Source organism: Heptranchias perlo, chromosome 23 (genome assembly GCF_035084215.1).
Source record: "Heptranchias perlo isolate sHepPer1 chromosome 23, sHepPer1.hap1, whole genome shotgun sequence".
In the NCBI taxonomy this organism is placed as follows: domain Eukaryota; kingdom Metazoa; phylum Chordata; class Chondrichthyes; order Hexanchiformes; family Hexanchidae; genus Heptranchias; species Heptranchias perlo.
The window spans coordinates 16251671-16274324 of NC_090347.1; the positions used below are offsets into that span (position 1 = coordinate 16251671).

The 22654-nt window shown below is 40.8% G+C and overlaps 1 protein-coding gene across 2 annotated transcripts; it reads left to right on the forward strand.

The window, feature by feature from the left end:
- Window positions 1–236: 236 nt before the first annotated feature.
- Window positions 237–17658, forward strand: LOC137341116 (uncharacterized). Of its 2 annotated transcripts, none has more exons than XM_068004050.1 (5): window positions 237–402; window positions 4325–4460; window positions 10700–10770; window positions 11818–12215; window positions 15881–17658. In XM_068004050.1, the coding sequence occupies exons 2-5, from the start codon at window positions 4414–4416 to the stop codon at window positions 16007–16009; spliced, it is 645 nt and encodes a 214-aa protein (XP_067860151.1). In that variant the 5' UTR covers window positions 237–402; window positions 4325–4413; the 3' UTR covers window positions 16010–17658. The 2 variants fall into 2 exon arrangements, with proteins under 2 accessions (XP_067860151.1, XP_067860152.1); XM_068004051.1 differs by having other exon boundaries at window positions 238–402; window positions 11836–12215.
- Window positions 17659–22654: the final 4996 nt, after the last annotated feature.

The following is a 22654-nucleotide window of genomic DNA, read 5'->3' on the forward strand; positions in this document are numbered from 1 at the left end:
TAGTGCGGTCACTCGGGAGGCGCGGCCATATGGACCATGTGATCAGCAGCTTTTAGTGCGGTCACTCGGGAGGCGCGGCCATATGGACCATGTGATCAGCAGCTTTACGTGCAGCGACTGAGGGGGCGTGGTTATGTGATCAGCAGCTTTCCGTGCGGTGACTCGGGGGGGACCAGTCATGAACTCGTGCATTTCCGGCCGCTTTGACGCAGCAGAATATATCGAGCATACGCCATTTTAGAGCAGTCAGAGTCCAGCAGAGGAGAGCACGGTAGGGTCCAGGTTGGGATAGGGATAGGGGTAAGAGGAATAGAATAGAAATGTTACGATAGACGAAAGAAGGGTTTCTTCTAACGTTTTGAGAACTCAGTGATTCTGGTTGATGTTTTGTTATCCATTAAGGTAAGAAAATGACTATAAAATCGTGATTTTAAAAATTACATCGACCAAATTATAGCGCACACGGAAGCGCGGTCTTTTTTTAAAAAAAAAACGAACTTAGTCGCAGTTGAATACTTCAGAGAAATTTAATTCCAGTTTTACCCTGCTGAAAACAGTTTTTAGGATAAATACCGCGAGTGAGAGCGGGGAAGGAAACGGTTGGTTTCGGTTGTTGGTCGTTGGGTGTGCCGCACATGCGCCCTACAGTGGTGGTGTGAAGGTTGAGACTAGTTTGGGCTTCTGATAAAATGGGATAAAACACCAGCTCCTGTTTAACATTGATTTGTTCCACTGTTTTGAGTAATTTGGCACAGTTTGGGTCCTCCTGTTAGTTCACAGGCAGGGGAAGTTAAAGTTTGTTGGATCCAGGAAGTAGACTCCAGTTAGACGGGTTCTTTGACCTTCCTTTCTTAACCTTTTTTCTAATGTTGGGAATGGTATGTGCACAGCGAGAGTTGGTTAAATCGAACAACCGGCTGTCTTTGTTCCTCACAATAACAGCAAGTCTTTAAATTAGTGTGTTAAGTGTCACAGACTCTCAAAATATGGCTAAAATGAATCGACTTGGAATTTGGGGCGAGGGCACAGCTGTTAACTTTGATTCATGATGTGGAGATGCCGGTGATGGACTGGGGTTGACTTTGATTCAGGCTGTGGAAAAGTGGTAAAATAAGGACTCACCGTTGGCATGGTATCTAAGCAATGCTACAACCAACAATTTCACAGTTGGTTTGTTAAGTCGTCCTTTGTTCTGCCTGAGTACGAGGGGCAGTCGATGCAACGTGGCCAAAGCTTTGTTGCTTTTATCCTTAGTGAGCACTAGAGGGGGTGAGTAGTAGAGTTTGAAACCTCTGTGTTTTCCCCTCCTCGCAGACCCACGACTTTTGTTTTTTGCTCACTATCACATTGTCCCCAAGTGCATAGGGCGACATGCATGGGTTTGTACTTTGACCCACTTGGGTAGCATCTTTGCCCCTATTCAGTTTTCTCCCCATCCGCTTGTGGTATGGCACCACTGGCACTTTGGCCAAGGAGCCAATATTTATGTGCACCTCGACGATGAATGTTAGCAGACTGTTAAACCCCCCCCCCCCCCCATCCAAACGTGTAGCTCAGCAGGGTCGTCGTTAGTGATTCTCGGCATTTTCCCCCTCCCTGACCGACAGATATTGAGGCCAGTTTGGTTAACGAAGTACAGACTGGGGATAGCAGTTGAGACGTTCTTGGTCTGTATGCCTCAGGTGCTCCCTGGATAAACTTGCTACCCCGCGTCGGGGAAAGAAGCCGCTATGTGTATATCTGCTGGTGTATAGTGTGAAATGGCCTGTTACATGAGGGCATTTATTTATTCCCTTTTGAAGTACCGTCCCCACTTATCCCGGACAGCCGCCCATATTGTGTAAATGGCCGTAACCATTTGCCATTGCTATAGGCATCTATAAGAAAAGGGCCACTTAAATCGCATTGTGTGCCGGCTATTTCGGGCCGTTCAAGCAGCTGTTCCCATAATCTTTGTTTACAATCCCGGCCACACATTCTAGGCTCTGTTATACAGGTTTTAAGTTTAAAGTTTTAACTGCCTGTACTAATTGCTTGTCCGGCGTTGCCCACTAGCTCCTGGATCTCGGCCCCAAACCTTTCGTACGGGATTGAGGACCCCGATCCTGCTCAGAAGTAGTGTTTTGCAAATTAGCTTAACCTGCTAAAATGCCTAACCTGATGGTTGCAGTTATAGGCATCAAAAGACTGAGGGGCAAATGAGTGATGAATTTAAATCAAGCCGTTAAACGTTGGATAGTTCTAAACGGGTTCAGAAACATTTGAAGTCAGCACGGAACTGGAAAAAGAACGACAGGTGGTGTTTTTTATCACCGTAGTGTGGGGAGATGAGAGACATCAAATTTCTGTTTTTATAAAATAAGTGTTATCGGGGAAACTTGCGGGCTTTTCCGTATAGCCGACAAATCACGTTGACACCAACGCGCCTGCTATAAGCGATTGGAACTATAGATCCTTCAGCTAATCTAAATTTTGTTTTACTAGTCTCTCGTTTCTTATTGATCACAATTTTGTGGTAAGAATAGGTGATGTACATTGTAACTTTCGCCCGGTTTGTAATTTTGTTTCCAATTTAAATAACTAGCTAAACAAACATTTAATTTTTAAGTGTTCAGCTGAAGTATTCCTTTTGAAAATGTTTTTTGGAACTCTGAATTAAATAGGTTATAACTGTCTCATGGTAGCTTCACGTATGAATAATTAATTACTGGTGGGGGAGTGGAAGAAGTTTTTATTTTAATTGTCAGTATGAACAGCTTTATCTTTAGATTTAACTTGGTTGCAGGTGAGTGTTAGGCCAAAGAATTTTATAATCAAAAAAAATTCTCCTTTTCTGTGCTGTGGTTGCCTTGGTTTAGAGGATTATCTGAAGACGTGCTTCTCTCTTCCCACTCCCCCGCAGCCATTGATTTGGGTGGGCGGGGGAGTGGGTGAAGGTAAAGGCGAGAGGCGTTTGTGTTTGCTGGAAAACGCCTTACCTCCTGTTGGCAGCCCCTTGTAATAGCCCAGTTAGAAGGATAATTACTTTATGGCAATTACAAGCATGAACTTGAATCATACAACTCTGCCAAGAATACCCACAGTTTTTGAAGAAAATTGGTATTTTTTTATAAACCAATTTATTTTACAAACTTTGTTTAATTTGGCCAGCCTGTGTGTGTCAGTTCTCCTCACTCTTCCTGAAGGAAGTATTTAACATGTTTCTACTCACTTGCAAAAATTGTCTATAGTGTAAAATTTATCTGGTCAAGGTGGGGGGTGCTGGGTTTAACAAAAAGTGGAATGGTTGTGATAGTATTTATCCAGAGGGGTGGGGACATTTTTTTTACAGCAAGTTATGATCTGGGAGGGAGTTGGTAGCAGATTCATTAATAACTTTCAAAAGGGAATTGCATATATACTTGAAAAGGAGAAATTTGAAGGACTATAGGGAAAGAGCAGGGGAATGGGACTAATTGAATAGCTCTTTCAGAGAGCCGACACAATCAGCCAAATGGCTGCCTTCTGTACTGTATAATTCTCTTGATTTATAATTGAGAAACTGAAACTACTATAAATTAAATTATAACAGGCAATCTTGAATATTGTTGACATGAACAATAATAGCATCAATTGGATGAGTGCAGTTAGCTATAATTGGGGGGAATGCATGTTGAAGCATAAATCAAAGGCTGAGTCTTTATTCAAGTTGCTTATTCATATTAACCTGTTGTATGATGGGATATTCATTTGACTGGCAAACTTATTTGAATTAATCCAATCTAAAGTTTGCAGAATTTAAAGTTTTTTTCCAAGCCAGACTGAAATGCTATATTTTTATGCATTAACAGCTGTTGGGACTATTTTCTCATTAAATTCAAATGAACTAATTACAATGGTTCAATTTATTAGCATCTTCATCTCTTAAATTACTACTTTGTATCTCCTTTTTAAGACCCTCCTTAAAACCTACATCTTTCACCAAGCTTTGGTCACCCTTTCTAATTATATAGGATATAATATGTAGAATTTTACAGCAAGCAAACAGGCCATTCAGCCCAACTGGTCTGTGCTGTGTTATTGCTCCACACGGGCCTCCTAATCGATGCTTTGACTTGGTGTCTGGTTTTATTTGCACCTCTGAAGTGTCTTGACCTTTTCCTACGTTAAAGGTGTAATATAAATGCAAATTGTTGTAGTTAGTTAACTATTTGGTGTGTTCCTACACATGGGGCATATTCTAAATTTGTGATTCTTCCCTCTTCTCTCCCCCCCACCCCCCCAAAATAGTGTTACCCTGGAATTTGCTGTCCTGTTCAGTTTTTTGTGGGTCTGTGTATTACAGGGTGGTGTAAATAACATTTCTGCTGAGAAATTTATCCTTGCCTGCTGAGTTTAAACTACAGTTGCAAAGAGCATTTGAGAACTTCAAAAATGAGCATCATTATGAAACAACATGTTGGTTTATCTGGAAGAAAGTGGTAAGTTTTTATTTTCTTCAATTTCAACTAAAAGAGCATGAATATTAAGATTAGGAAAGTCGTTTGGCCCAATGGGCCAGCCTAAATGTAATATGGTATAATCTACAATTAGTGGATGATTTGAGCCCAATTACAGGTGAAACCATCATTTTTCACAAGTACACATCCAGCAAGGGCGGTGGACAGGGGCCGGGGCCTGGCCCTGCTAACATTTCTCCTTTTACTTGTCTGTTTATTCCACTTCCCGTCCAAGCCCTGGAGACATAGGAGCAGTTTTGAGCTTTCTTTTCTGCACTTGAAATCAACTACCTGAGAATAGACCAAAGGTCAAACATGGGACACTCTGCTCTTCTACTCTATCCCCAAATCTTCTGCCTTGTCTTGTGTCCTGGAACAATTACTTGTTATGTTACAGTTTCACATGCCCACTACTAAACACCTAAGTGCCCATCCTTCATGTGTGAGCTCACACAAAGAATGTTAACAGACTGTTTGACTTTGGGAGGCAACACTGCAGAACATGATCCTCTTTTCCCATCTGTCCAATGTCTCATTTTGGAAAGTAATCAGGATCCCTGGGGACACTTAAGGTCAACTATAATCTTCCCTGTGCACTCCGTGAGAAAAATGTTTTGCCAGATTTGGTACTCTTGCCATTTCAGTTCCACACAGCAAGCCATAAATAAACTACTTCACTGAATACAGCAGGAATCCACAGGAAGAAGTGACTTTAGACATGGATACCCTTTGCAAATTCATTACAATGGAAAACCTCTGTCTGGCAAGATTTATCCAAGTACCTGTCTTGAAGAGTAGGAGACAGAAAATATTGGCCCTGAAATTGCTTTAAAAAGAACAGTGAGCTCAATGGCACTCACCGTTAGTGGCGGAATCGAGGAGCAAGTTCCGCGTTCGCACATACAAAGGCAAATGCAAAAATCCGGAACTTGTTCCTCCTGGTTCACCGGCGATATGACAGCTTCGCATTAAAGGGATATCACTGGCTGCGATCAATAAAATCAACATACCAGCGCCAACTTGCTCTTCTGCTGGAAAGAAATTAATATAGCCACAAAACAGGTATGCTTAAAAATATCTGGTCTAAACTAAGTTTGAATAGCATGATAAGTCTTAATAACTGCCAAACAACTAAAAATTAACTTAAAATGTGGAGTCTCATTACTCATTAGTTCTTGGTCATAAAAAAAATTTCTTTAAATTTTTCCTTCTGTCTTTTATTTAATTTGATTATTTCTTACCCTCTTTGCTATCTATAAGATTTTAAAAATGAATGTGTTGTACCTTTCACTTACTGGATTTTATGTTGCAGCATGCAGAAACCGTTCACGGCTTTTCAAGGATGCTGCAATCTGGTTAAGGGGAGATCAATCCTTTTGCTTCTCCTGTGAGTCCGAGCATTGCTGGAGCTAACGCGGGGCTCTTCTCCACTTTCTATTAGAGGAAGTGTACACAGTAAAGACTGTGGTAAGTTAGTGGGTTAGTATAAATCTATGGAGTGGTGAGCACTGTTTATTTTGCTGCTCAGAGCAATTTCTGCCCCAATATGTTAGAAAAAAATATATAGGAAGGATAAAACCCACCAGGAACCAAAACTTCCTGAATTTAGTACACAGTATTATTTCATCAAACGCAATGGAAATAAAAATTGTGCAAAGGAAATTCCAATTTTGTGTTTTTTTTATTTGAATAAACATGAACATGCAGAATGAACATGAGTGTATTTTCTATTTTCACTTAGTTTGCATAGTGAGGCTCACAATTATAGATGTGATATTTTCAGAGAAACTGATTAGATGAATGTAAGTAAATCTTATAGATAAATACATACTCGAAAGATTGCACTTTTAAAGCTGTGCACTTAGTGACTTAACAACATTTAGTTGCAATATTTTTAATTGCAGTAGCAACTATTTTTCTGGTAATTTGTGGCACTAATATTTTCTGGTCAATTAAGATACAACAGAATTTGTACATAAAGATTGGACTTGAACGTACTGAATAGGGGGGGGGAAATCTATATTTAGGCTGAAGGATGACAGGTATACAAAGATTGGCTGGATCTGTTATTTCTATGTTCCAGATAGCATAAAATAAAATGTTCTATTAATGGTAAAAGTGCTGTTGGACTGTGGAATTTTGCTCTCATTCAATGGATAAATACTCACCCTTGCTCTTTCTGTGAACTGTCAAGGCACACAAAAAAATCATTAATCAGGGTTCAATTGATTGAATTACAGGATCCAGCCTATTTGTTTATGTTGACTGAATAAGTAATAGTCTATTACATGGAATTTTTTGGAATATTTACTCGTGCTTTGGATGTTCTGTCCCACGATTCAGTCTTTCTGTGAAAACTGCAAACCGTTGGCTTTGACTGTGTATTTGCGAAGTGAGAGTATCGTTTGTTATACTCAGTGACTATTGAAAAGCAATATAGAAGTAAATGTTATCCCTGGAAGTGACTAGTTTGACCACGATGACCAGAATTAAGAATGCTGATCTCTACAGGATACCAGCTACTGCCTGAGATACTGCACAGCTGCTCGTAAAAAACAAAACTGCTCTTTTTATTAAAAAAAAACGGTAACTTCTTCCAAGGCTGTGAGCATCTTCCTTGAGACAGCTGTTGATTACAAATGGGACTCATTTTTTGTGTTTAATGCATCTAAAGATAAGAACTGTCTCTTTTTGGAGAAATCAGAAGAATGAAACTTAGAAATAATTCAAAGGTATTAAACAGCATGCCATTACAAGGAACTGAAGCTATCTTGGAGCATTCTGTATTTTGCACTTGTCTTGCTGTCTTAACCTAAAGAACAACTGAGCTGACCTCTAATGGACTGACTTCCCTGCTTCTCCATCTGTTTCAACTTGTGTTTCACTTGAAGATGACATGAAAAAAGTTCTGTAGTGTTTGACCTATTCATGTTAAGTCCAGCAGGTGATGGTAGTAGAGTGAACTGTACCATCTGTAGATGTCCTCCTGAAGATGAGTGTTGAAGATGAAAAGCCAGAACAAAGTAAATACATCATTTGAGCTGGTGGTAAGGCTGCTAAAACTACATTGGTATCATCTTGTTAAATTTGAGTTTTGAAAAGTTCGTGTTCCCTGGACCCCTGTTCTTGAACTGTGGCCCTGTCTCCAAAGTCAACTCCCATATCTGGTTTCCACGCTGCCAGATCACTGATTCAGTCCTAGCCAAAGTTACGAGAAACATCTTGAGACTGGTACATTATTTCCCCCCTTAACCTCTGTCCTCAGTTGGTTCTACTCTTGCCTATCCAAGTATAGCCAGAGCATCTCTAGCAATAGCTCCTGTTCACATCCTACAGTGTCACCTTGAGTCCCGAAGGGCCCTCCTTGTCCGTCCCTCTCTCCCCCCCCCCCCCCCCCTTCTACACACTTGGCACCAGCATTCACATACATGCAGTCAACTTCCAAATGTACACTGATGACTCCCAACTCTACCTCTCCACTACTTCTCTTCACCTTTGCATTGCCTCTGCAGTCAGACTGGTTGTCCAAAATATAGTCTTAAATATGCTGCAATTTCTTCTAGCTGAACAGTGGGAAGACCAGAGCCATCATCAGCCCTTGTCACCAACTCCGTTTTCATGCCCGGCAACTGTCTCAGGCTTAGCCAGACTGTTTGCAGCTTTGTATCCTGTTCAACGGCAAGCTGAGTTTCTGATTTCATATCTTCTCCATCACAAAATTTGAATTCTTCTGACTCCATAATATCCTACTTCAGCCAATATACCACTGTATCCCTCATCCAGATTTGGTGCTTCCAATGCTCACCAGGCTAGCTTCACATTGTCCTGTAAACTTCAGCTCATCCAAAGTTATACCTATAACCTGTTATGCACCAAGTCATGCTCTTATCGCCCTTGTTCTCATTGACCTATATTAGCTCCTGGTCCTCACTGCCTGAAATGTGTAAATCTCACTGTTTAAATCCTCTCGTGTTCTCACCCCTCTTTATATCTGTAACCTCCTTCAACCCTACAATGCGTCCTCACCCCCATCCCCTTGAACTTGCTGTTCCTCTAACTCGTCATGTGTTTCCCCCTCTTTTTGCCCCACCATCAGCAGTTGTGCCTTCAAGCACCTAGGCTCTATGCTTTGGAATCTCTACCTCTTCACCTCCCTCCCATCCTTTAAACTTGCCTCTCTCCAAACTTTTGATCATCCTTCCTAATCTCTCCTGTGGCTTTTTTATGGTTGTTTCTGTGAAGCTTTGGCACACTTTTTCAACATTAAAGATGCTATATAAATGCAAGCTGTATTTATAATGGAGATTTTTCAGTCTGAAATACTCCCATTTATTTGTATGATCTATTTTTCTCTGCTTATCAGTTCTGCTAAATATGTATTGAGAGCTTATGTATTTGCACCACTGTACAATTGTTAACACTTTTTTACAGGTTAGAGCATGTAGATGGTCTTGGGATCGCTTTAGGTTTCAGTTGGAAGTTATCTTTCCAAATTTTGTATTTGTCACTGACAATTTTGTTAAAGTTTGGATTGTATCCATTTTCTTTGCTAAAACTGTAGTTGTGAAATTGATGGTAATCAGGCAAACTGTTAATTTAGTTAGGAGTGCAGCTTTTCAAACAAAAGGTTTGTGTTGGTGAGGGTTTGTTCAGCCATCTGCTAGCTGGTGTAAATATTAATGAAGTGCCCTTTCAACAAACTGCCTTGTAAATACATTTCTGTGCAACCTTATACTTTAGTTACTTGTTTGTTCCTGTGATATGTGCAAGCAGTTGTAGAAAATGTAGTATACGTTTATTGTATTAGGTGTCATTTCTGTATTAATGGTAATCTAAGGAATACAAATTTGCCACCATCAGGGCTACAAAAAATATTGGCTGTTCTTGATTCTATTCATGTTTGGTGTTGAGCATATACATCTGTCTAATCTGTAGTGTACCTGTTTCATTGTGTTGTAGTTTACAACTTCCTACTGCCTAAAAGGCCAGAGCCATCCTGCAACTAAGTTGCTATGTTCTGTAAACTGCTCCCAGGGTTTATTGATTTGAGGAGGCAAGCTTCTGTAAAGCAAGACTAAAAGCACCATCCTTTTCATTCCTCTCCTCGACATCCCATATCAAAGATGAAACATAATGTTGTAAAGCACCGTTGAAACCCCAGCTAATTTCAGCACAATTACAGCAAATTTTATTGCCTCACAACCATGAATTGAAACCTGGTATCTCCTGGAAGCAAATAACTTTCCAGTGTGGGTGGAGATTAATTGATTATTGCACATGAAAGAGAAACAGGTGCAGTTCTGCTGTACCAATTTTCAATGTGGGTAGTCTGAGACAGTAAATTCACTACTTTGTGTCATGACTTAGTCCAAGTATGCAAAATTCCATGTGATTAACATCATGCTAGCCCAACATATTCTAATTCTCTAAGAATAAAAAGACATTATTTTACATGAGCTCAACTAAAGGGTGAGTATAGAGTTTTACTGTGGCTCCTTTTTAATTTACTTCACAGCAATGTTTTTATGCTACACTTCCCATTAAGCATGAATAGAAGTGGGATCAGTGAATATTTTGAACGTGGATATTGTCCTTTCTCCTGTTTCGCAGAAGTACACCAATCTCTTGTACTTACTCTGTAATACTAATCATCTGTACACAATGAATAAAAACTTTACCCCACTTTGTTTCTGGATGTCATCAAAGGCCCCTGTACTTGTTTAAATTGTGACAATAGAGTTTTGGATGATGTCAGCATGCTATTCTCTCAAAACTAGGACTGGAATGAGTCATACCCAGTTTGGTTTGTGTTTTTGAGTGTTCTTTTTCTTGTAAATTAAAGCAAGTCCAAAAGTAAATTCTTGGTGTTTTGTAGTGGTAACTTCTAATATACACCAGAATCCAAAGGAACAAATCAAAATACACAGTAGTTGAAAGATGTAATCATATTTAATCTTACCTCCCAAAATGAGTGTCATGCAGTATAGTTATCTTTGACTAATTGACTTTCCTTCTGTTCATCCTCACTAGCTATTTAGAATCTACTCATGTTTTTCTTTGCAAAATAATTTTGTGATCCTGCTGCATTAATTCACTACTTTACATATACTGATAGAATACAGTTAAGGAAACTAGAGTTTGAGACTCCTGCAGCAGTTTCACTACTTGTTTTTGTGTAGTGCATTGTGCATCTAAATTTATTTTTGACTGTGTTCTTTTAGTGGGGAGAGCAGCTGCACAAAACAAATTCAAGGTGTTGAAGCTCACAATGATTTCTGCAGTCTGAAACCAGGTAAAGACTTTATTGATTGTATAGTAAAGCCAGGTTGATTTCAGTTGTGTACTTTCAATGAGATGTTGATATAATTAAGTGCCTCCTTTGCAGTGTACAAAATAAATTTTGATACCTTTTTACTATTGTCCTTCAAAAGCTGTCACTTTGGCATGCTAATAGCACTCTCGTTCTGAGGTAGATTGTAAATTCTCTCGTCCAATAACCTAGAAAACCCAGTGTATAGTTTGTCAATCCTTACTACTTTATCAGGGCAATGAGGGATGGGCAATAAATCCCAGCATTGCCAGAGACACCCATGTCCCAAGAATGAATAATATATATTTTAATATGAGATACGGTATATGATTTTTCCCTGGGCAGCACTTGGGAATTATTGACAGTCAGGTACTTCACCCAAATGACCATTCTTCATGGATGAACTTGCACAGTGAATGTAGCATGGTTGGTACTGCTATTGCCTACTGGGCCACCTTGGGTGCATATTCTAATTCTACACGCCTCACCCCCTCCTTCCCCCCCGCCCCGGCTTCATTGCCTCCATTCCTGAAGGTGGTCTAGAAATTGTGCTGGGATTTAGTTCTACAAGTGCCAGCAACATTCATAAGATATTGGAGTCGGCCATATGGCCCCTCAAGCCTTCTCTGCCATTTAATAAGATCATGGCTGATCGTCTCCCTCAACTCCCACTTTCCTGCCCTGTTGATGCCATTAGTGTCATAACATTCTAGTATCTTGCAAAATGGCTGCTTTATAGTTAGTGCGGTAGCCTGTATTCCCCACTTGGTGTCATCTGGAGCCTGACGTCCATCTATGTTCCTTAAAGGGGTCACTGGATCAGTCAGAAGCAGACAACCTGGTTGATTTTCCTTCTCTGTCCCCCAACACCACTGATAAAATTATAGCACCCAATTGCTGCCCTAGCTGAAATTGGCTAGCTCAGCATACACAGCAATCAAATTGAAACCTTTCTAAACTACATGTCTCAGTACTGTACTGTGGTGCATTCATCCACTGAGAAGGTATTTGATTTCACACCATGTTCAGTAACTCTGTTTAATCTAGGTGGAAAATATCTACAACTGGTAACCAAGAATGTGAATAAACACAGAGGAGAGATTACATCACTTCCTAAGAGGATGTCACTTAAAATTGGAGACCTGTGTGATACAGTTTATTGGGGAAGGTTTGACCTGCTTGAATGTTGGCAAGATCTCTACCTGCCAGAGAGAATGGATATGGTGGTCCTGGGTACGATTGATGGTCTTCCATGCCTAGCTCCAGGACTTCAGCTCGTCATTCTTGCTGGAAAGGATGGTTCGGTATTTGCTTATGAAGAGGAAATTTTGCACAAAATTGCCAGTAGTTTACAACAGCTCTTTAAGGAGGGAGCGACACTTCCTGGAATTGAGATCTATGAGTATTGTAAAGGCTTCAAGCCAAAGGTAAATAGTTGTTGTGACACTGGGGTTCAGTTTTCTTGTGTGCTGACATACACCATGTATTGTGACGAGAAGATGATTATATGCCAAAAAAGTACAAAAGCTATGAAAAGTTAGTTTTTGTTAGGAAGGAACTTGTGAACTGTTAAATAATTTGGCCATTTCTATTTTGTTTTATACTTGAATGACAATATTGCATTGCGATTTGTGATTAGCACTAGCATCATTTTATTTTTATGCATCGGGTGAGCGCGGAGCAGCTGCAAGTACTTAAACCAGCGCGCGGCAGAGCAGTAGCCGATCATTGAGCGCGCAGCAGCCTCAAGTATTTAAACGAGCACGGCAGAGTAGTAGCAGAGCATCTGTAGTGCAGAAAACAATCTGAGAATTTGCAAAAGTTGCATCAGTGTGTGAACGCTAAAGTAAGTCAATTTAGTATACTCTTTATAATTGTAGTTAGTTATTTCTTAATCAATAATACCATCTTACGGGTAAATAAAATAATCAAGTAATAAGTATCCAAGAGGATAAAATAAACGAAAGGGCTCTGAAATTGTATTAAATAAGAATCTGGTATACATAGGATTTAGAGAGAGAGACACACAACCCGCCGGGCGCGCGTGGCTGGAGTCACTGCAGGACATACATGAGGTTGAGAATTTCCTGGACCATGCGTTCCAGGAAGTGGTCACCCCACATGCGCAGAACTCAGGACAGGGTAGGAAGAAGTAGGCAGTGCAGGACTTCTAAGTGTGTTGCTCACTAATACTATTTCAGTTTCCACTATTGAATACCGGTGAGGGTGACACCTCGGAGTGCAGCCCAGAGCATGGCATTTTAGAGAAGAAACCAGGTGCACATAGGACTGGGAGAGACAAATAGCACAAGTAAAGATTAGTTCAGAAATAGGGATCAGACGGGGCAAATGCAAGGGCAGTCTTGATGAGTTTGGAGTGTATGTAAATACAGGTGGTGTGGTAAATACAATTGGTGAGCTGCAGCTACAAGTGGCCACGTGGGACTATGATATAATAGCAATAAGATACCTGGCTCAAAGGGGATAATTTATATTCCTGGCTACAAGGTATTCAGGAAAGATGAGGAAGGAAAGAGGAGGGCATGGCAGTATTGATCCAAAACTATTCTAGCACTGGAAAGGGATGCTGTAGCTGAGGGGGTCAAAGACAAAATCTATTTGGTTAGAATTAAGGAGCAATAGAGGGTCTATTACACTACTGAGTATACTATAGTGGGGAGGAGATAGATGGACAAATTACAGAAAGATGCAAGAATGAGAGTAGTGATAATGGACTTCAATTATCCCAATATAGACTGAGATAGTAACAGTATAAAGGGCAAAGAGGAGGAGGAATTTCTGAAATGTGTACAAGGAACTTTCTTGATCAGTGTGTTTCCAGCCCAATGAAGAAGGAAGCACTGCTAGGGAATGAAGTGGAACATGTTACAGTGGGAGACAATTCGGGTAACATAAAGTTTAGAATAGTTATGGAAAAGGACAAGGAACAACCAAAATTGAAAATACTTAACTGGAGAAGGGCTAATTTTGATGAGTTAAAAAGGGATCTTGCCCAGGTTGATTGGAATCAAAAGTTGGGGTAGGTAGAACAGTAATTGAACAATGGGAGGCCTTCAAGGTGGAAATGTTTCAGGTACAGATTGACACATTCCTACAAGGAGAAAAGGAAGGGCATCGAAAGCTAGAGCTCCTTGGATGACTAAAGATAGAGAATAAAATGAAACAGTAAAAGGCTTATGACAAATGTAAAGTTCATAATAGAAAACCAAGCTGAATATAGAAAGTAGAGGATTTTTTTTTTAAATGGTGGTGGGGGGGGAAATAAGAGGAGCAAAGTGAGATTAGATTAGTGGCTAACAAAAGGGATCTAAGTCTTTTATAAACATAAATAGTAGAAGGGTGGGGCTGATTAGGGACAAAAAAATAATATGGAGAGGGTCTGGCTGAGGTACTAAATGAATACTTTGCATCGGACTTCACTGGCAGCATCCTCTTCTCTAATGTAGCAGTAAAGGAGGAAGTAGTAGTGTTATTGGATAGGATAAAAATAGATAGAGGAGGTACTTAAAAGATTGGCACGACTCAAAGTGGAAAAGTCACCTGGTCCAGATGGGTTGCATCCTAGATTATTGAGGGAAGTAAGGGTAGAAATTCTATAGGCTCTGGCCACAATCTCCCAATCCTCCTTAGATATGGGAGTGGTGCCAGAGGACTGGAGGATTGCACATGTTACACTCCTTGTTCAAAAAAGGGGAGAGGGATAAACCCGACAATTACAGGCCAGTCAGCCTAACGGTGAGGAAACTTCGAGACAATAATCTGGGACAAAATTAATTGGCACTTGGAAAAGTATGGAGTGATAAATGAAAGTCAGCATGGATTTGTTAAAGAAAAATTGTTTGACTAACTTGAGTTCTTTGAAGTAAGAGAGGGTTTATGAGGGTAGTATGGTTGATGTGCATATGGACTTTCAAGAGGCATTTGATAAAAGTACCACATAATAGACTTGTTTGCAAAATTGAGCCCATGGGATTAAAGGGACAGTGGCAGTGAGGATACAACATTGGCGAAGGGAGAGAAAGCAGAGAGTAGTGGTTGGTTGTTTTTCAGACTGGAGGGAAGTATACAGTGGTCAATATTAGGACCACTGCTCTTTATATAAAGTTTGCAGATGACGCTTAACTCGGAAATGTGGTAAAACAATGTGGAGCATAGTACATACAGGACATACAGGTGAAATGGGCAGACACATGGCAGATGAAATTTAATGCAGAGAAGTGTGAAGTGATGCATTTTGGTAGGAAAAATGAAGAGGCAATATAAACTAATTGGTACAATTTTAAAGGGGGTGTATGTACACAAATCTTTGAAGGTGACAGGACAAGTTGAGAAGGCTGTTAAAGAAACCTATGGGATCCTGGGCTTTATTTGACAAAAGAACCAGAAGTGACATTAAACCTTTTATAACACAGCGAGTTATGATCTTGAATGCACTGCCTGAAAGGGTGGTGGAAGTAGATTTAATCTTTCAAAAGAGAATCAGATAAATACTTGAAGGGAAAAAAATTTACAGGATTATGGTGAAAGAGCGGGGTAGTGGGACCAACTGGATAGCTCTTTGAAAGAGTCAGCATGGGCTGAATGGCCATTTTCTGTGCTGGATCATTCTATGAAACTAACTACTATTTAACAGCTGTGCTTTGCAATGTAACTTCAACTCACCATTGCCAGGATGTAAGGAATGGAGTTTATTGCAAGTCCATGTTTATAGTGCAACTCCATAATCAGGCAAAACTAGCATTCTAGCAGTGATTCTCAATTGGAATCCATTTTTGGAATTAATGGTTCCTGTATGCTTGGTACAGTGTTGGGTTTCTGCTTTGTCGCCATGCTGTTCAGCAAAAAGGCAGTGATCCAAAAAACACTCCATGCTATTGCTGAATTTCATTAGCTGTTGACATTTAGGCAATTAATTCATTCAATATTGATGTGATATCTTACTCTACAGCACATTCTAGGATTAAAGTAACTTTATAATTGAGATATATTCTTGTCCATTATCTCACTATTTGAACTGCATGATGCGATAACCATAGAAATATAACTAAAAGCCGTTCTAATTATTTTCCAGACCAATGAAGAATATCTGGCAGCTCTGAAGGAAGCAGGATTGGAAAAGATTTCACAAGACACAAAGAATTTTATCAGCAGAAATGCAGCTGAAATACAGGAGATAATTGATGATTTGAGTTTTTTGTAATTAATCATGATTGCCAACAAATTCATGGTTTGCTGATCCCATCGAGTCAGGTTTTTAGCCTGTGCAGAGATGCAAAACAAACACCCTTCATGTAATAATAAAACAGTCAGATGACCAGACTGGCTGCAGTTCAATATAATCTTAAACCTGGGTTTTAAACATTTTTACTTCTATTTGCTCTCCCTTTCACCCCTATTTTCTTCCCCATTCCTTTTTTAGCTTTTACTGCTAAGTAGAATATTTTTCCTTTTTCAAAGTTTAAATTCTTGATTTTTCTTGAGCCACTGGATTTTCCATGATTTAATCTGAAGGTTGGTTTCCCATTGTCTAATTGATAGGCTAGAGTCCTTTTGCCCCTTGAGGTTTAGTGACCTGATCACATCTTAGTTTTTTCTGAGCCAGGCTGGAGCTGTCACTTTGCGTTACTTGTTTGGCAGCATGATTAGTATCAATAACTTTATAGCACCTTTTAACGTAGTAAGATCTCCCAAGGCACTTCCCAGGGGTGTTATCAAGCAAAAATTTGACACTATTCCACATCGAGATATTATTACAGGTGACCAAAAACTTGGTGAAAGAGGTTTTTAAGGGGCGTCTTAAAGGTTCAGAGAGGGAATTCCACAGCTTGGGACTTAAGCAGCTGACTGCACAGCTGCCAATGGCAGAGCAATTAAAATCAGGGATGCACAAGAGGCCAGAATTGGAGGAGTGCTGACCTACACTGGCGTCTGGTCTGGCAGTGCCCCATATTTTATTTTCTCTCTTCCTGTGATACGTGAAGTTTAAAAACGTGACTGGAATTTGTATAAATATATAGGGTGCATACTTGCCACTCTTTGAATTGAATGGTGTGTGTACACCACCCTGGCAGTACTGCAACATAAAGCAGGGTTGTGAATTACCATCTTATAATTCCTGTCTTGGTGACTAATTTAGCTCTGTGAAAATTGCAACCATAAGATGAGACTGAGGGAATGCATTTCTACTTGCATAACTGCGACACATTGCTCATCTTTGTCATTTCACATTTAGATCACTATTCCTCAGTGGGAGACACCTAATAGCAGAGCATGTTTAACATATATTCCTTGATGAACCCAAATTGAGACATAGTGACCAGTTGCAGTGCTGCTTTTAGTGTTTCCTTTAACACATACCCTACTACTACAACTTTCCCAGGCCTCTGCCAATACTCATGAATGAGCTATTACGTGTTTTTTTTCTTCCCCAGCAGGATAAGGGAAATTGTGACCCAAGCATGTGGACATATGAACATACAAAATTATAGGCAGGAAAAGACTAGCTGGTCCACCTTGTCTGCCCTGCAGCCATGTAAGCGCTCGATTCTGTGGCGTCAGTTTGGGAATTTTTCATTTATAATGCATTTATATAATTTTTTATATAATGAATTTGCACTTTAGTTTGATGTATGATTTTTATATATTGAGGTTCTGCAGTAAAGACATTGCGGCAGATTTTTCTGTAATGTTTGAATGTAAATATTTGGTTGGAGTATCTATTAAAATCAAGCATGGAGATTGCCCACCTATTTACATTAATATGCAAAATGGAGTGAGCTGTGTAATAGGCATGTGATCCTCCCAACCTGATTTTGTTCCTGTAAAAAATAAATAAAACTTTTTACCTAATATGCTGTTGTGTATCTGTTCAGTGCTGGTAAAACTCATACATTTCTTTTGTTCTTAAAGATTTTCAACAGATCACTACTGTAACTTTGTAAATGAATTGCTGAACAACTGAATCAGTACATTTTTTGGCTGCTGAATCCATTTTTCTTAAAGACTTTGAAAATCATGATGCACCAAATTTATTATGGGGTGGTCTAGCTACTTGGAGTCCTGTTACCAAAATCAAAATTTGTCTCTCCCAAACATTATAATCAAATAAAAGAATGATTCTAAATTAGAAATGGTTTTAAAACACATCTTCAGCTGAGATCTGCACATTTGACCACTAACTTACAGTTCCTTATACTGAATAAATCCAAACCATTTCTCTCCACTCATCGAAAATAGTGTTGTTTGAATAATTTTAACCAAATCCTTGTGAAGTAAATACTTTATGGGCATTAACACATTTTACAGCCTTTACATCCCAAAATGTAAAATTGACTTTTATAAACCGCATCTCACTTTGGCCTGGATTCTTCAATGATTTACTGTCCACTTTAGGCTGGGAAACACACTTGCTGTTAAAGGCTACCACCTCATCTGCCACAAAAAAATGCCAGTACCCTTTAAGGCCATTTGCAAGTCTGTTTCCTCCTGTGTGTGTCGTCCCCCCCCCCCCCCCCCCCCCTCCTTCCCAATTTAAATGGGGTCACTCAGTGGCAGTAAGAGCTTGCTGCCAGGCAGGTGTCCCTGATGGGGACATTTTATATGCTGTTACTGAAGGTTGGCTTATTTTTGACTGCGTAGTGATTTTTCGTACTTTTGGGGTTAAGTCAAAACTTTTGCTGCTGTTCTTACTCTGCTCAAAGTGCCACATTGAACTCTAAACATGTATTTCAATGGGAATTACATTTATGGTACTATCGCACACTCAAAGTCCTCTCCCTTCCAAGATTTCTACCAAGTACTTCATGACACACAAGTCTACAGTTCCTGTCATTCAGTTCCCAAAAGTTGAAAGCATATGCAGAAATGAAGACACAAATCTTGTGATCAAGCAGTGTTTAGAAAAATAACATTTATCAGGAAGTGCCAGAGAAATCCATTCTCCCTATCTATAACTATAGTCCCTACCATTTATAGCAGATGTGTTCATGTGAACATAAATTGCCTGCTATATTCTGGCCAGTATAAGACAGCGTTTTGACTATTCCACTTGTACTCTACTGCTGCTTTCAGTGCAGGAGGTGCTATTTACAGGTACTTATGATTGTTATAAAAACAGAACATGCTGAAAACATGCAGGTTGGGCAGCATCTGTGGAGACAAACAGTTAATGTTTCATGTCAATGACCTTTCATCAGAATTGGAAGAAGATAGAGATTTCAGTTTATAAGCAAGTACAGAATCAGGTAAAAGGGGGAGAGAGAACAATCGGGAAGGCCTGTGATACGGTTGAGGGCAGGAGAGATCAAATGACAACGATGTGATGGTGTACGGCAAAAGGGTGGTAACAAGTAAAGAAACAAAAGATGGGCCTCGAGGTGTAAATGGGAGTACCAGCACCTGATGTCTGAGAAACTAGGAGCAGTATTTACAATCTAAAGTTGTTGATTTCAATGTTCAGCGTGTCCATTGACACTGCTGCGTCAGTCGGGTTTGGAGGTTGGTGGGACTTAGGGCAAACAGTCTATTTCACAACAAAGTCTACTTACTCCGCAAATAGAATCTATTTAAACGATGCACTACAGCAAACTGTCTAGAGAGTCTTTAAAAAGAGTCGATGAACTGGACGAAACGGAACTCATGACTGAAATTACAGCAACTTCTCCTGATAGAGTAGTGATTTCTCAGGCATGAAGACTGGAAAATTATCCCATCATCTCCGTTCTGGTTGGAAATAGTGGTGTCAGTATATGCAGCCTTCAGTGTTTAGGCCAGAAGGTGATAAAGTGCCTAATCGAAAGATGAAGTGCTGTTCCTCGAGCTTGCGTTGAGCTTCATTGGAACAGTGGAAGGCCAAGGGCGGAGAGGTCAGAGTGGGAATGCGATGGAGAATTAAAGTAGCAAGCAACTGGAAGCTCAAGGTCATGCTTGCGGATTGGACAGAGGAGTTCAGCAAAGCAATTGCCCAATCTGCATTTGATCTCCCTATCATGAGCAGCGAATACAGAATACTTCATTGGCTGTAAAGCACTTTGGGACGTCCTGAAGTCGTGAAAGGCGCTCTATAAATGCAAGTCATTCTTTTCTTTAAATTGGAATAAATGCAAGTAAATAGCTCGTTTCACCTGGAAAGAGTATTTGCGGCCCTGGGCGGTGGGAAGGGAGGAAGTGAAAGGGCCGGTGTTGCATCTCCTGCACTCGCACAGGAAAATGCCAGGAGAAGGGGAGTGGGTGTTGCAAAGAGAATAGTCCCTTCTGAATGCTGAAAGGAGAGAAGCTGTGTTTGATGGTGGCATCATGCTGGAGTTGGTGGAAATGGCGGAGGATGATCCACTGTATATGGAGGCTGGTGGGGTGGAAGCTGAGGACAAAAGGGTCCCTATCATGGTTCTGGGAGGGAGGGGAAAGAATGAGGGCATAAGTTCAGGATATGGGACGGACACGGTTGAGGGCCCTGTCAACCACAGTGGAGGGGAATCCTTGGTTGAGGAAAAAGGAAGACATTGGAAGCATTGGAATGGAAGGCGACATCGTCGGAACAGATGCAATGGAGACGGAGAAACTGGGAGAATAGATTCCTTACAGGAAGCAGGGTAGGAGGAAGTGTAATCAAGGTAGCTGTGGGAGTCATTGGGTTTATAGTAGATGTTGGTAGACAGCCTGTCCCCAGAAATGGAGATAGAGAAGTCAATAAGGGAAGGGAAGACTCGGAGATGGACCATGTGAAGGCAAGGGAGTGGTGGAAATTACTTCTGATTGTTAGTTTCAGTGCATGAGACACTTTAAAGAGGAGCTATTTACAGGTAATTATGATTGTTGTTGGAAGCCCTGTGAGTATTCCGTTCAAAGTATCTATTGAAGCATTGATACATCACCCATCTCCACCCCTGCCTCAGCTCATCTGCCGGTGAAACCCTCATCCATGCTTTTGTTATCTCCAGACTTGACTATTCCAATGCTCTCCTGGCCAGCCTCCCACCTCGCACCCTCCGTAAACGTGAGCTAATCCAAAAACTCTACTGCCCGTATCCTAAGTCACACCAAGTCCCATTTCACCCATCACCCTTGTGCCCACTGACCTGCGTTGACTCCCGGTCTGGAAACGCCTCAATTTTAAAATTCCCATCCTTGTTTTCCTCACCCCTCCCAATCTTTGTAACCTCCTCCAGCTCTACAACCCTCCAAAATCTCTGCGCTCCTCCAATTCTTGCCTCTTAAGCAGCCCCGATTTTCATCACTCCACCATTGGCGACCGTGCTTTCAGCTGCCTAGGGCCTAAGTTCTGGAATTCCCTCCCTAAGCCTCTCCGTCTCTAAATCTCTAGCCTCCTTTAAGACACTTCTTAAAATCTACCTCTTTGACCAAGCTTTTGATCACCTGTCCTAATATCTCCTTATGTGGCTCAGTGTCAAATTTTGTTTGATAACTCACCTGTGAAGCGCCTTTGGATATTTTACTACATTAAAGGCACTATATAAATGCAACTTTTTGTTGTTGGTAGCTGCCGATCTGGAAGCCACCAATGTCCTTAGACGCTCTTCCTGGCGTCTTAGTGTTGCAACAATTTCCTGGATTGCCACATTGTCGAGCGTGTTCTGTAAGTCATGATAAACTTCCTGCAGTATGTTGCAGTTATTCATCATCCCAACCATATATGTGGAAACCATCTGCACTGCTTGCGCATAAGATCGATGCTCCTGAATCAATCATCCTATGAAGACTGGGACTCTAAAATCTGGGTCCCTAGCTTCTCAGCCAAGGGCAATCATTTCTCCCGCCTCCATGAAGGAATACCCTCCCTCTCTTCCACTCCCAGGTCCTCCTTCTTATTAGAGCTCAGTGACTGACCCGGTGACAATCCTTCAAACTGCCTTAATTCCTTGTGACTGGTTGGCTCTGTGCAGTGCTTGCACAGGTAAGATGCCAGGACAGAATTGGTGACAATGTGGCAGCAGTTGTTGATCTGGAAGTGCCTGGGTGGTCATTGGAGCAGCTGGCCTCATCCTCTAAGGCACTCTCTATGATGTGAAAGGCAAAAGAGCTGTGCACAAAGTGACAGTTGCTCTTGAAGAAATAGTACTTGAAATCTCTGTGCTCCTCCAATTCTGGTCTCTTGTGTATCCCCAATTTTCTTCACTCCACCATTAGCGGCTGTGCCTTCAGCTGCCTAGGCCCTAAGCTCTGGAATACCCTCCCTAAACCCCTCCACCTCTTTCTCCTCCTTTAAGACACTCCTTAAAACCTAGCTCTTTGACCAAGCTTTTGGTCACCTGTCCTAATACCTGCTTATGTGGCTCGGTGTCAAATTTTGTTTGATCACGCTCCTGTAAAGTGCCTTGGGTTGTTTTAACTACATTAAAGGCACTATATAAATGCAAGTTATTGTTGTTATTGTTAGGACAGCGCAATATTTTAAGAAAGCACAAGAAACTAAAGCTATATATGCTGAGCCTTGCCCTGCCTTTATCAACCTTCTCTTGCCAGCATGCCTCCAACTCTCCTACAGGGTCTCCTGTCCATCTGTTTACTATATCTAATGCTTCCTATTCCTGCGGATTCAGTATTTTCTGTGATGGTGGTCCTCCCCCGGAAACCCGATGAGCTGAAAGAGTGGTTTTGAGTAAAGAAGACGCGTGAGTGTTTGGAGAGGTTGCCCTTAGCAGTGAACTGAGTGAGCAATCGCTGATCAATTTGATGTGCCCCCTCTGGGTGGGTGAAAGTTTCCCACCTTCTACTGGTTGTTTAGGGTCCTGTGTGAAATGCCTAATGGTTGTGGGGCACAACACCAAACCTACCTATAACTCAACACAAAACAATTCTATAATTGTCATTCCCACCCAGGGCAACC

Bases quoted from the DNA above. Each gene is read 5' to 3' on its own strand.
- LOC137341116 (XM_068004050.1), top strand. From the start codon at position 4,414: ATGAGCATCATTATGAAACAACATGTTGGTTTATCTGGAAGAAAGTG. The intron at 4,461-10,699 runs GTAAGTTTTTAT...GTGTTCTTTTAG, and splicing joins GGTTTATCTGGAAGAAAGTG to TGGGGAGAGCAGCTGCACAA. The intron at 12,216-15,880 runs GTAAATAGTTGT...ATTATTTTCCAG, and splicing joins GTAAAGGCTTCAAGCCAAAG to ACCAATGAAGAATATCTGGC.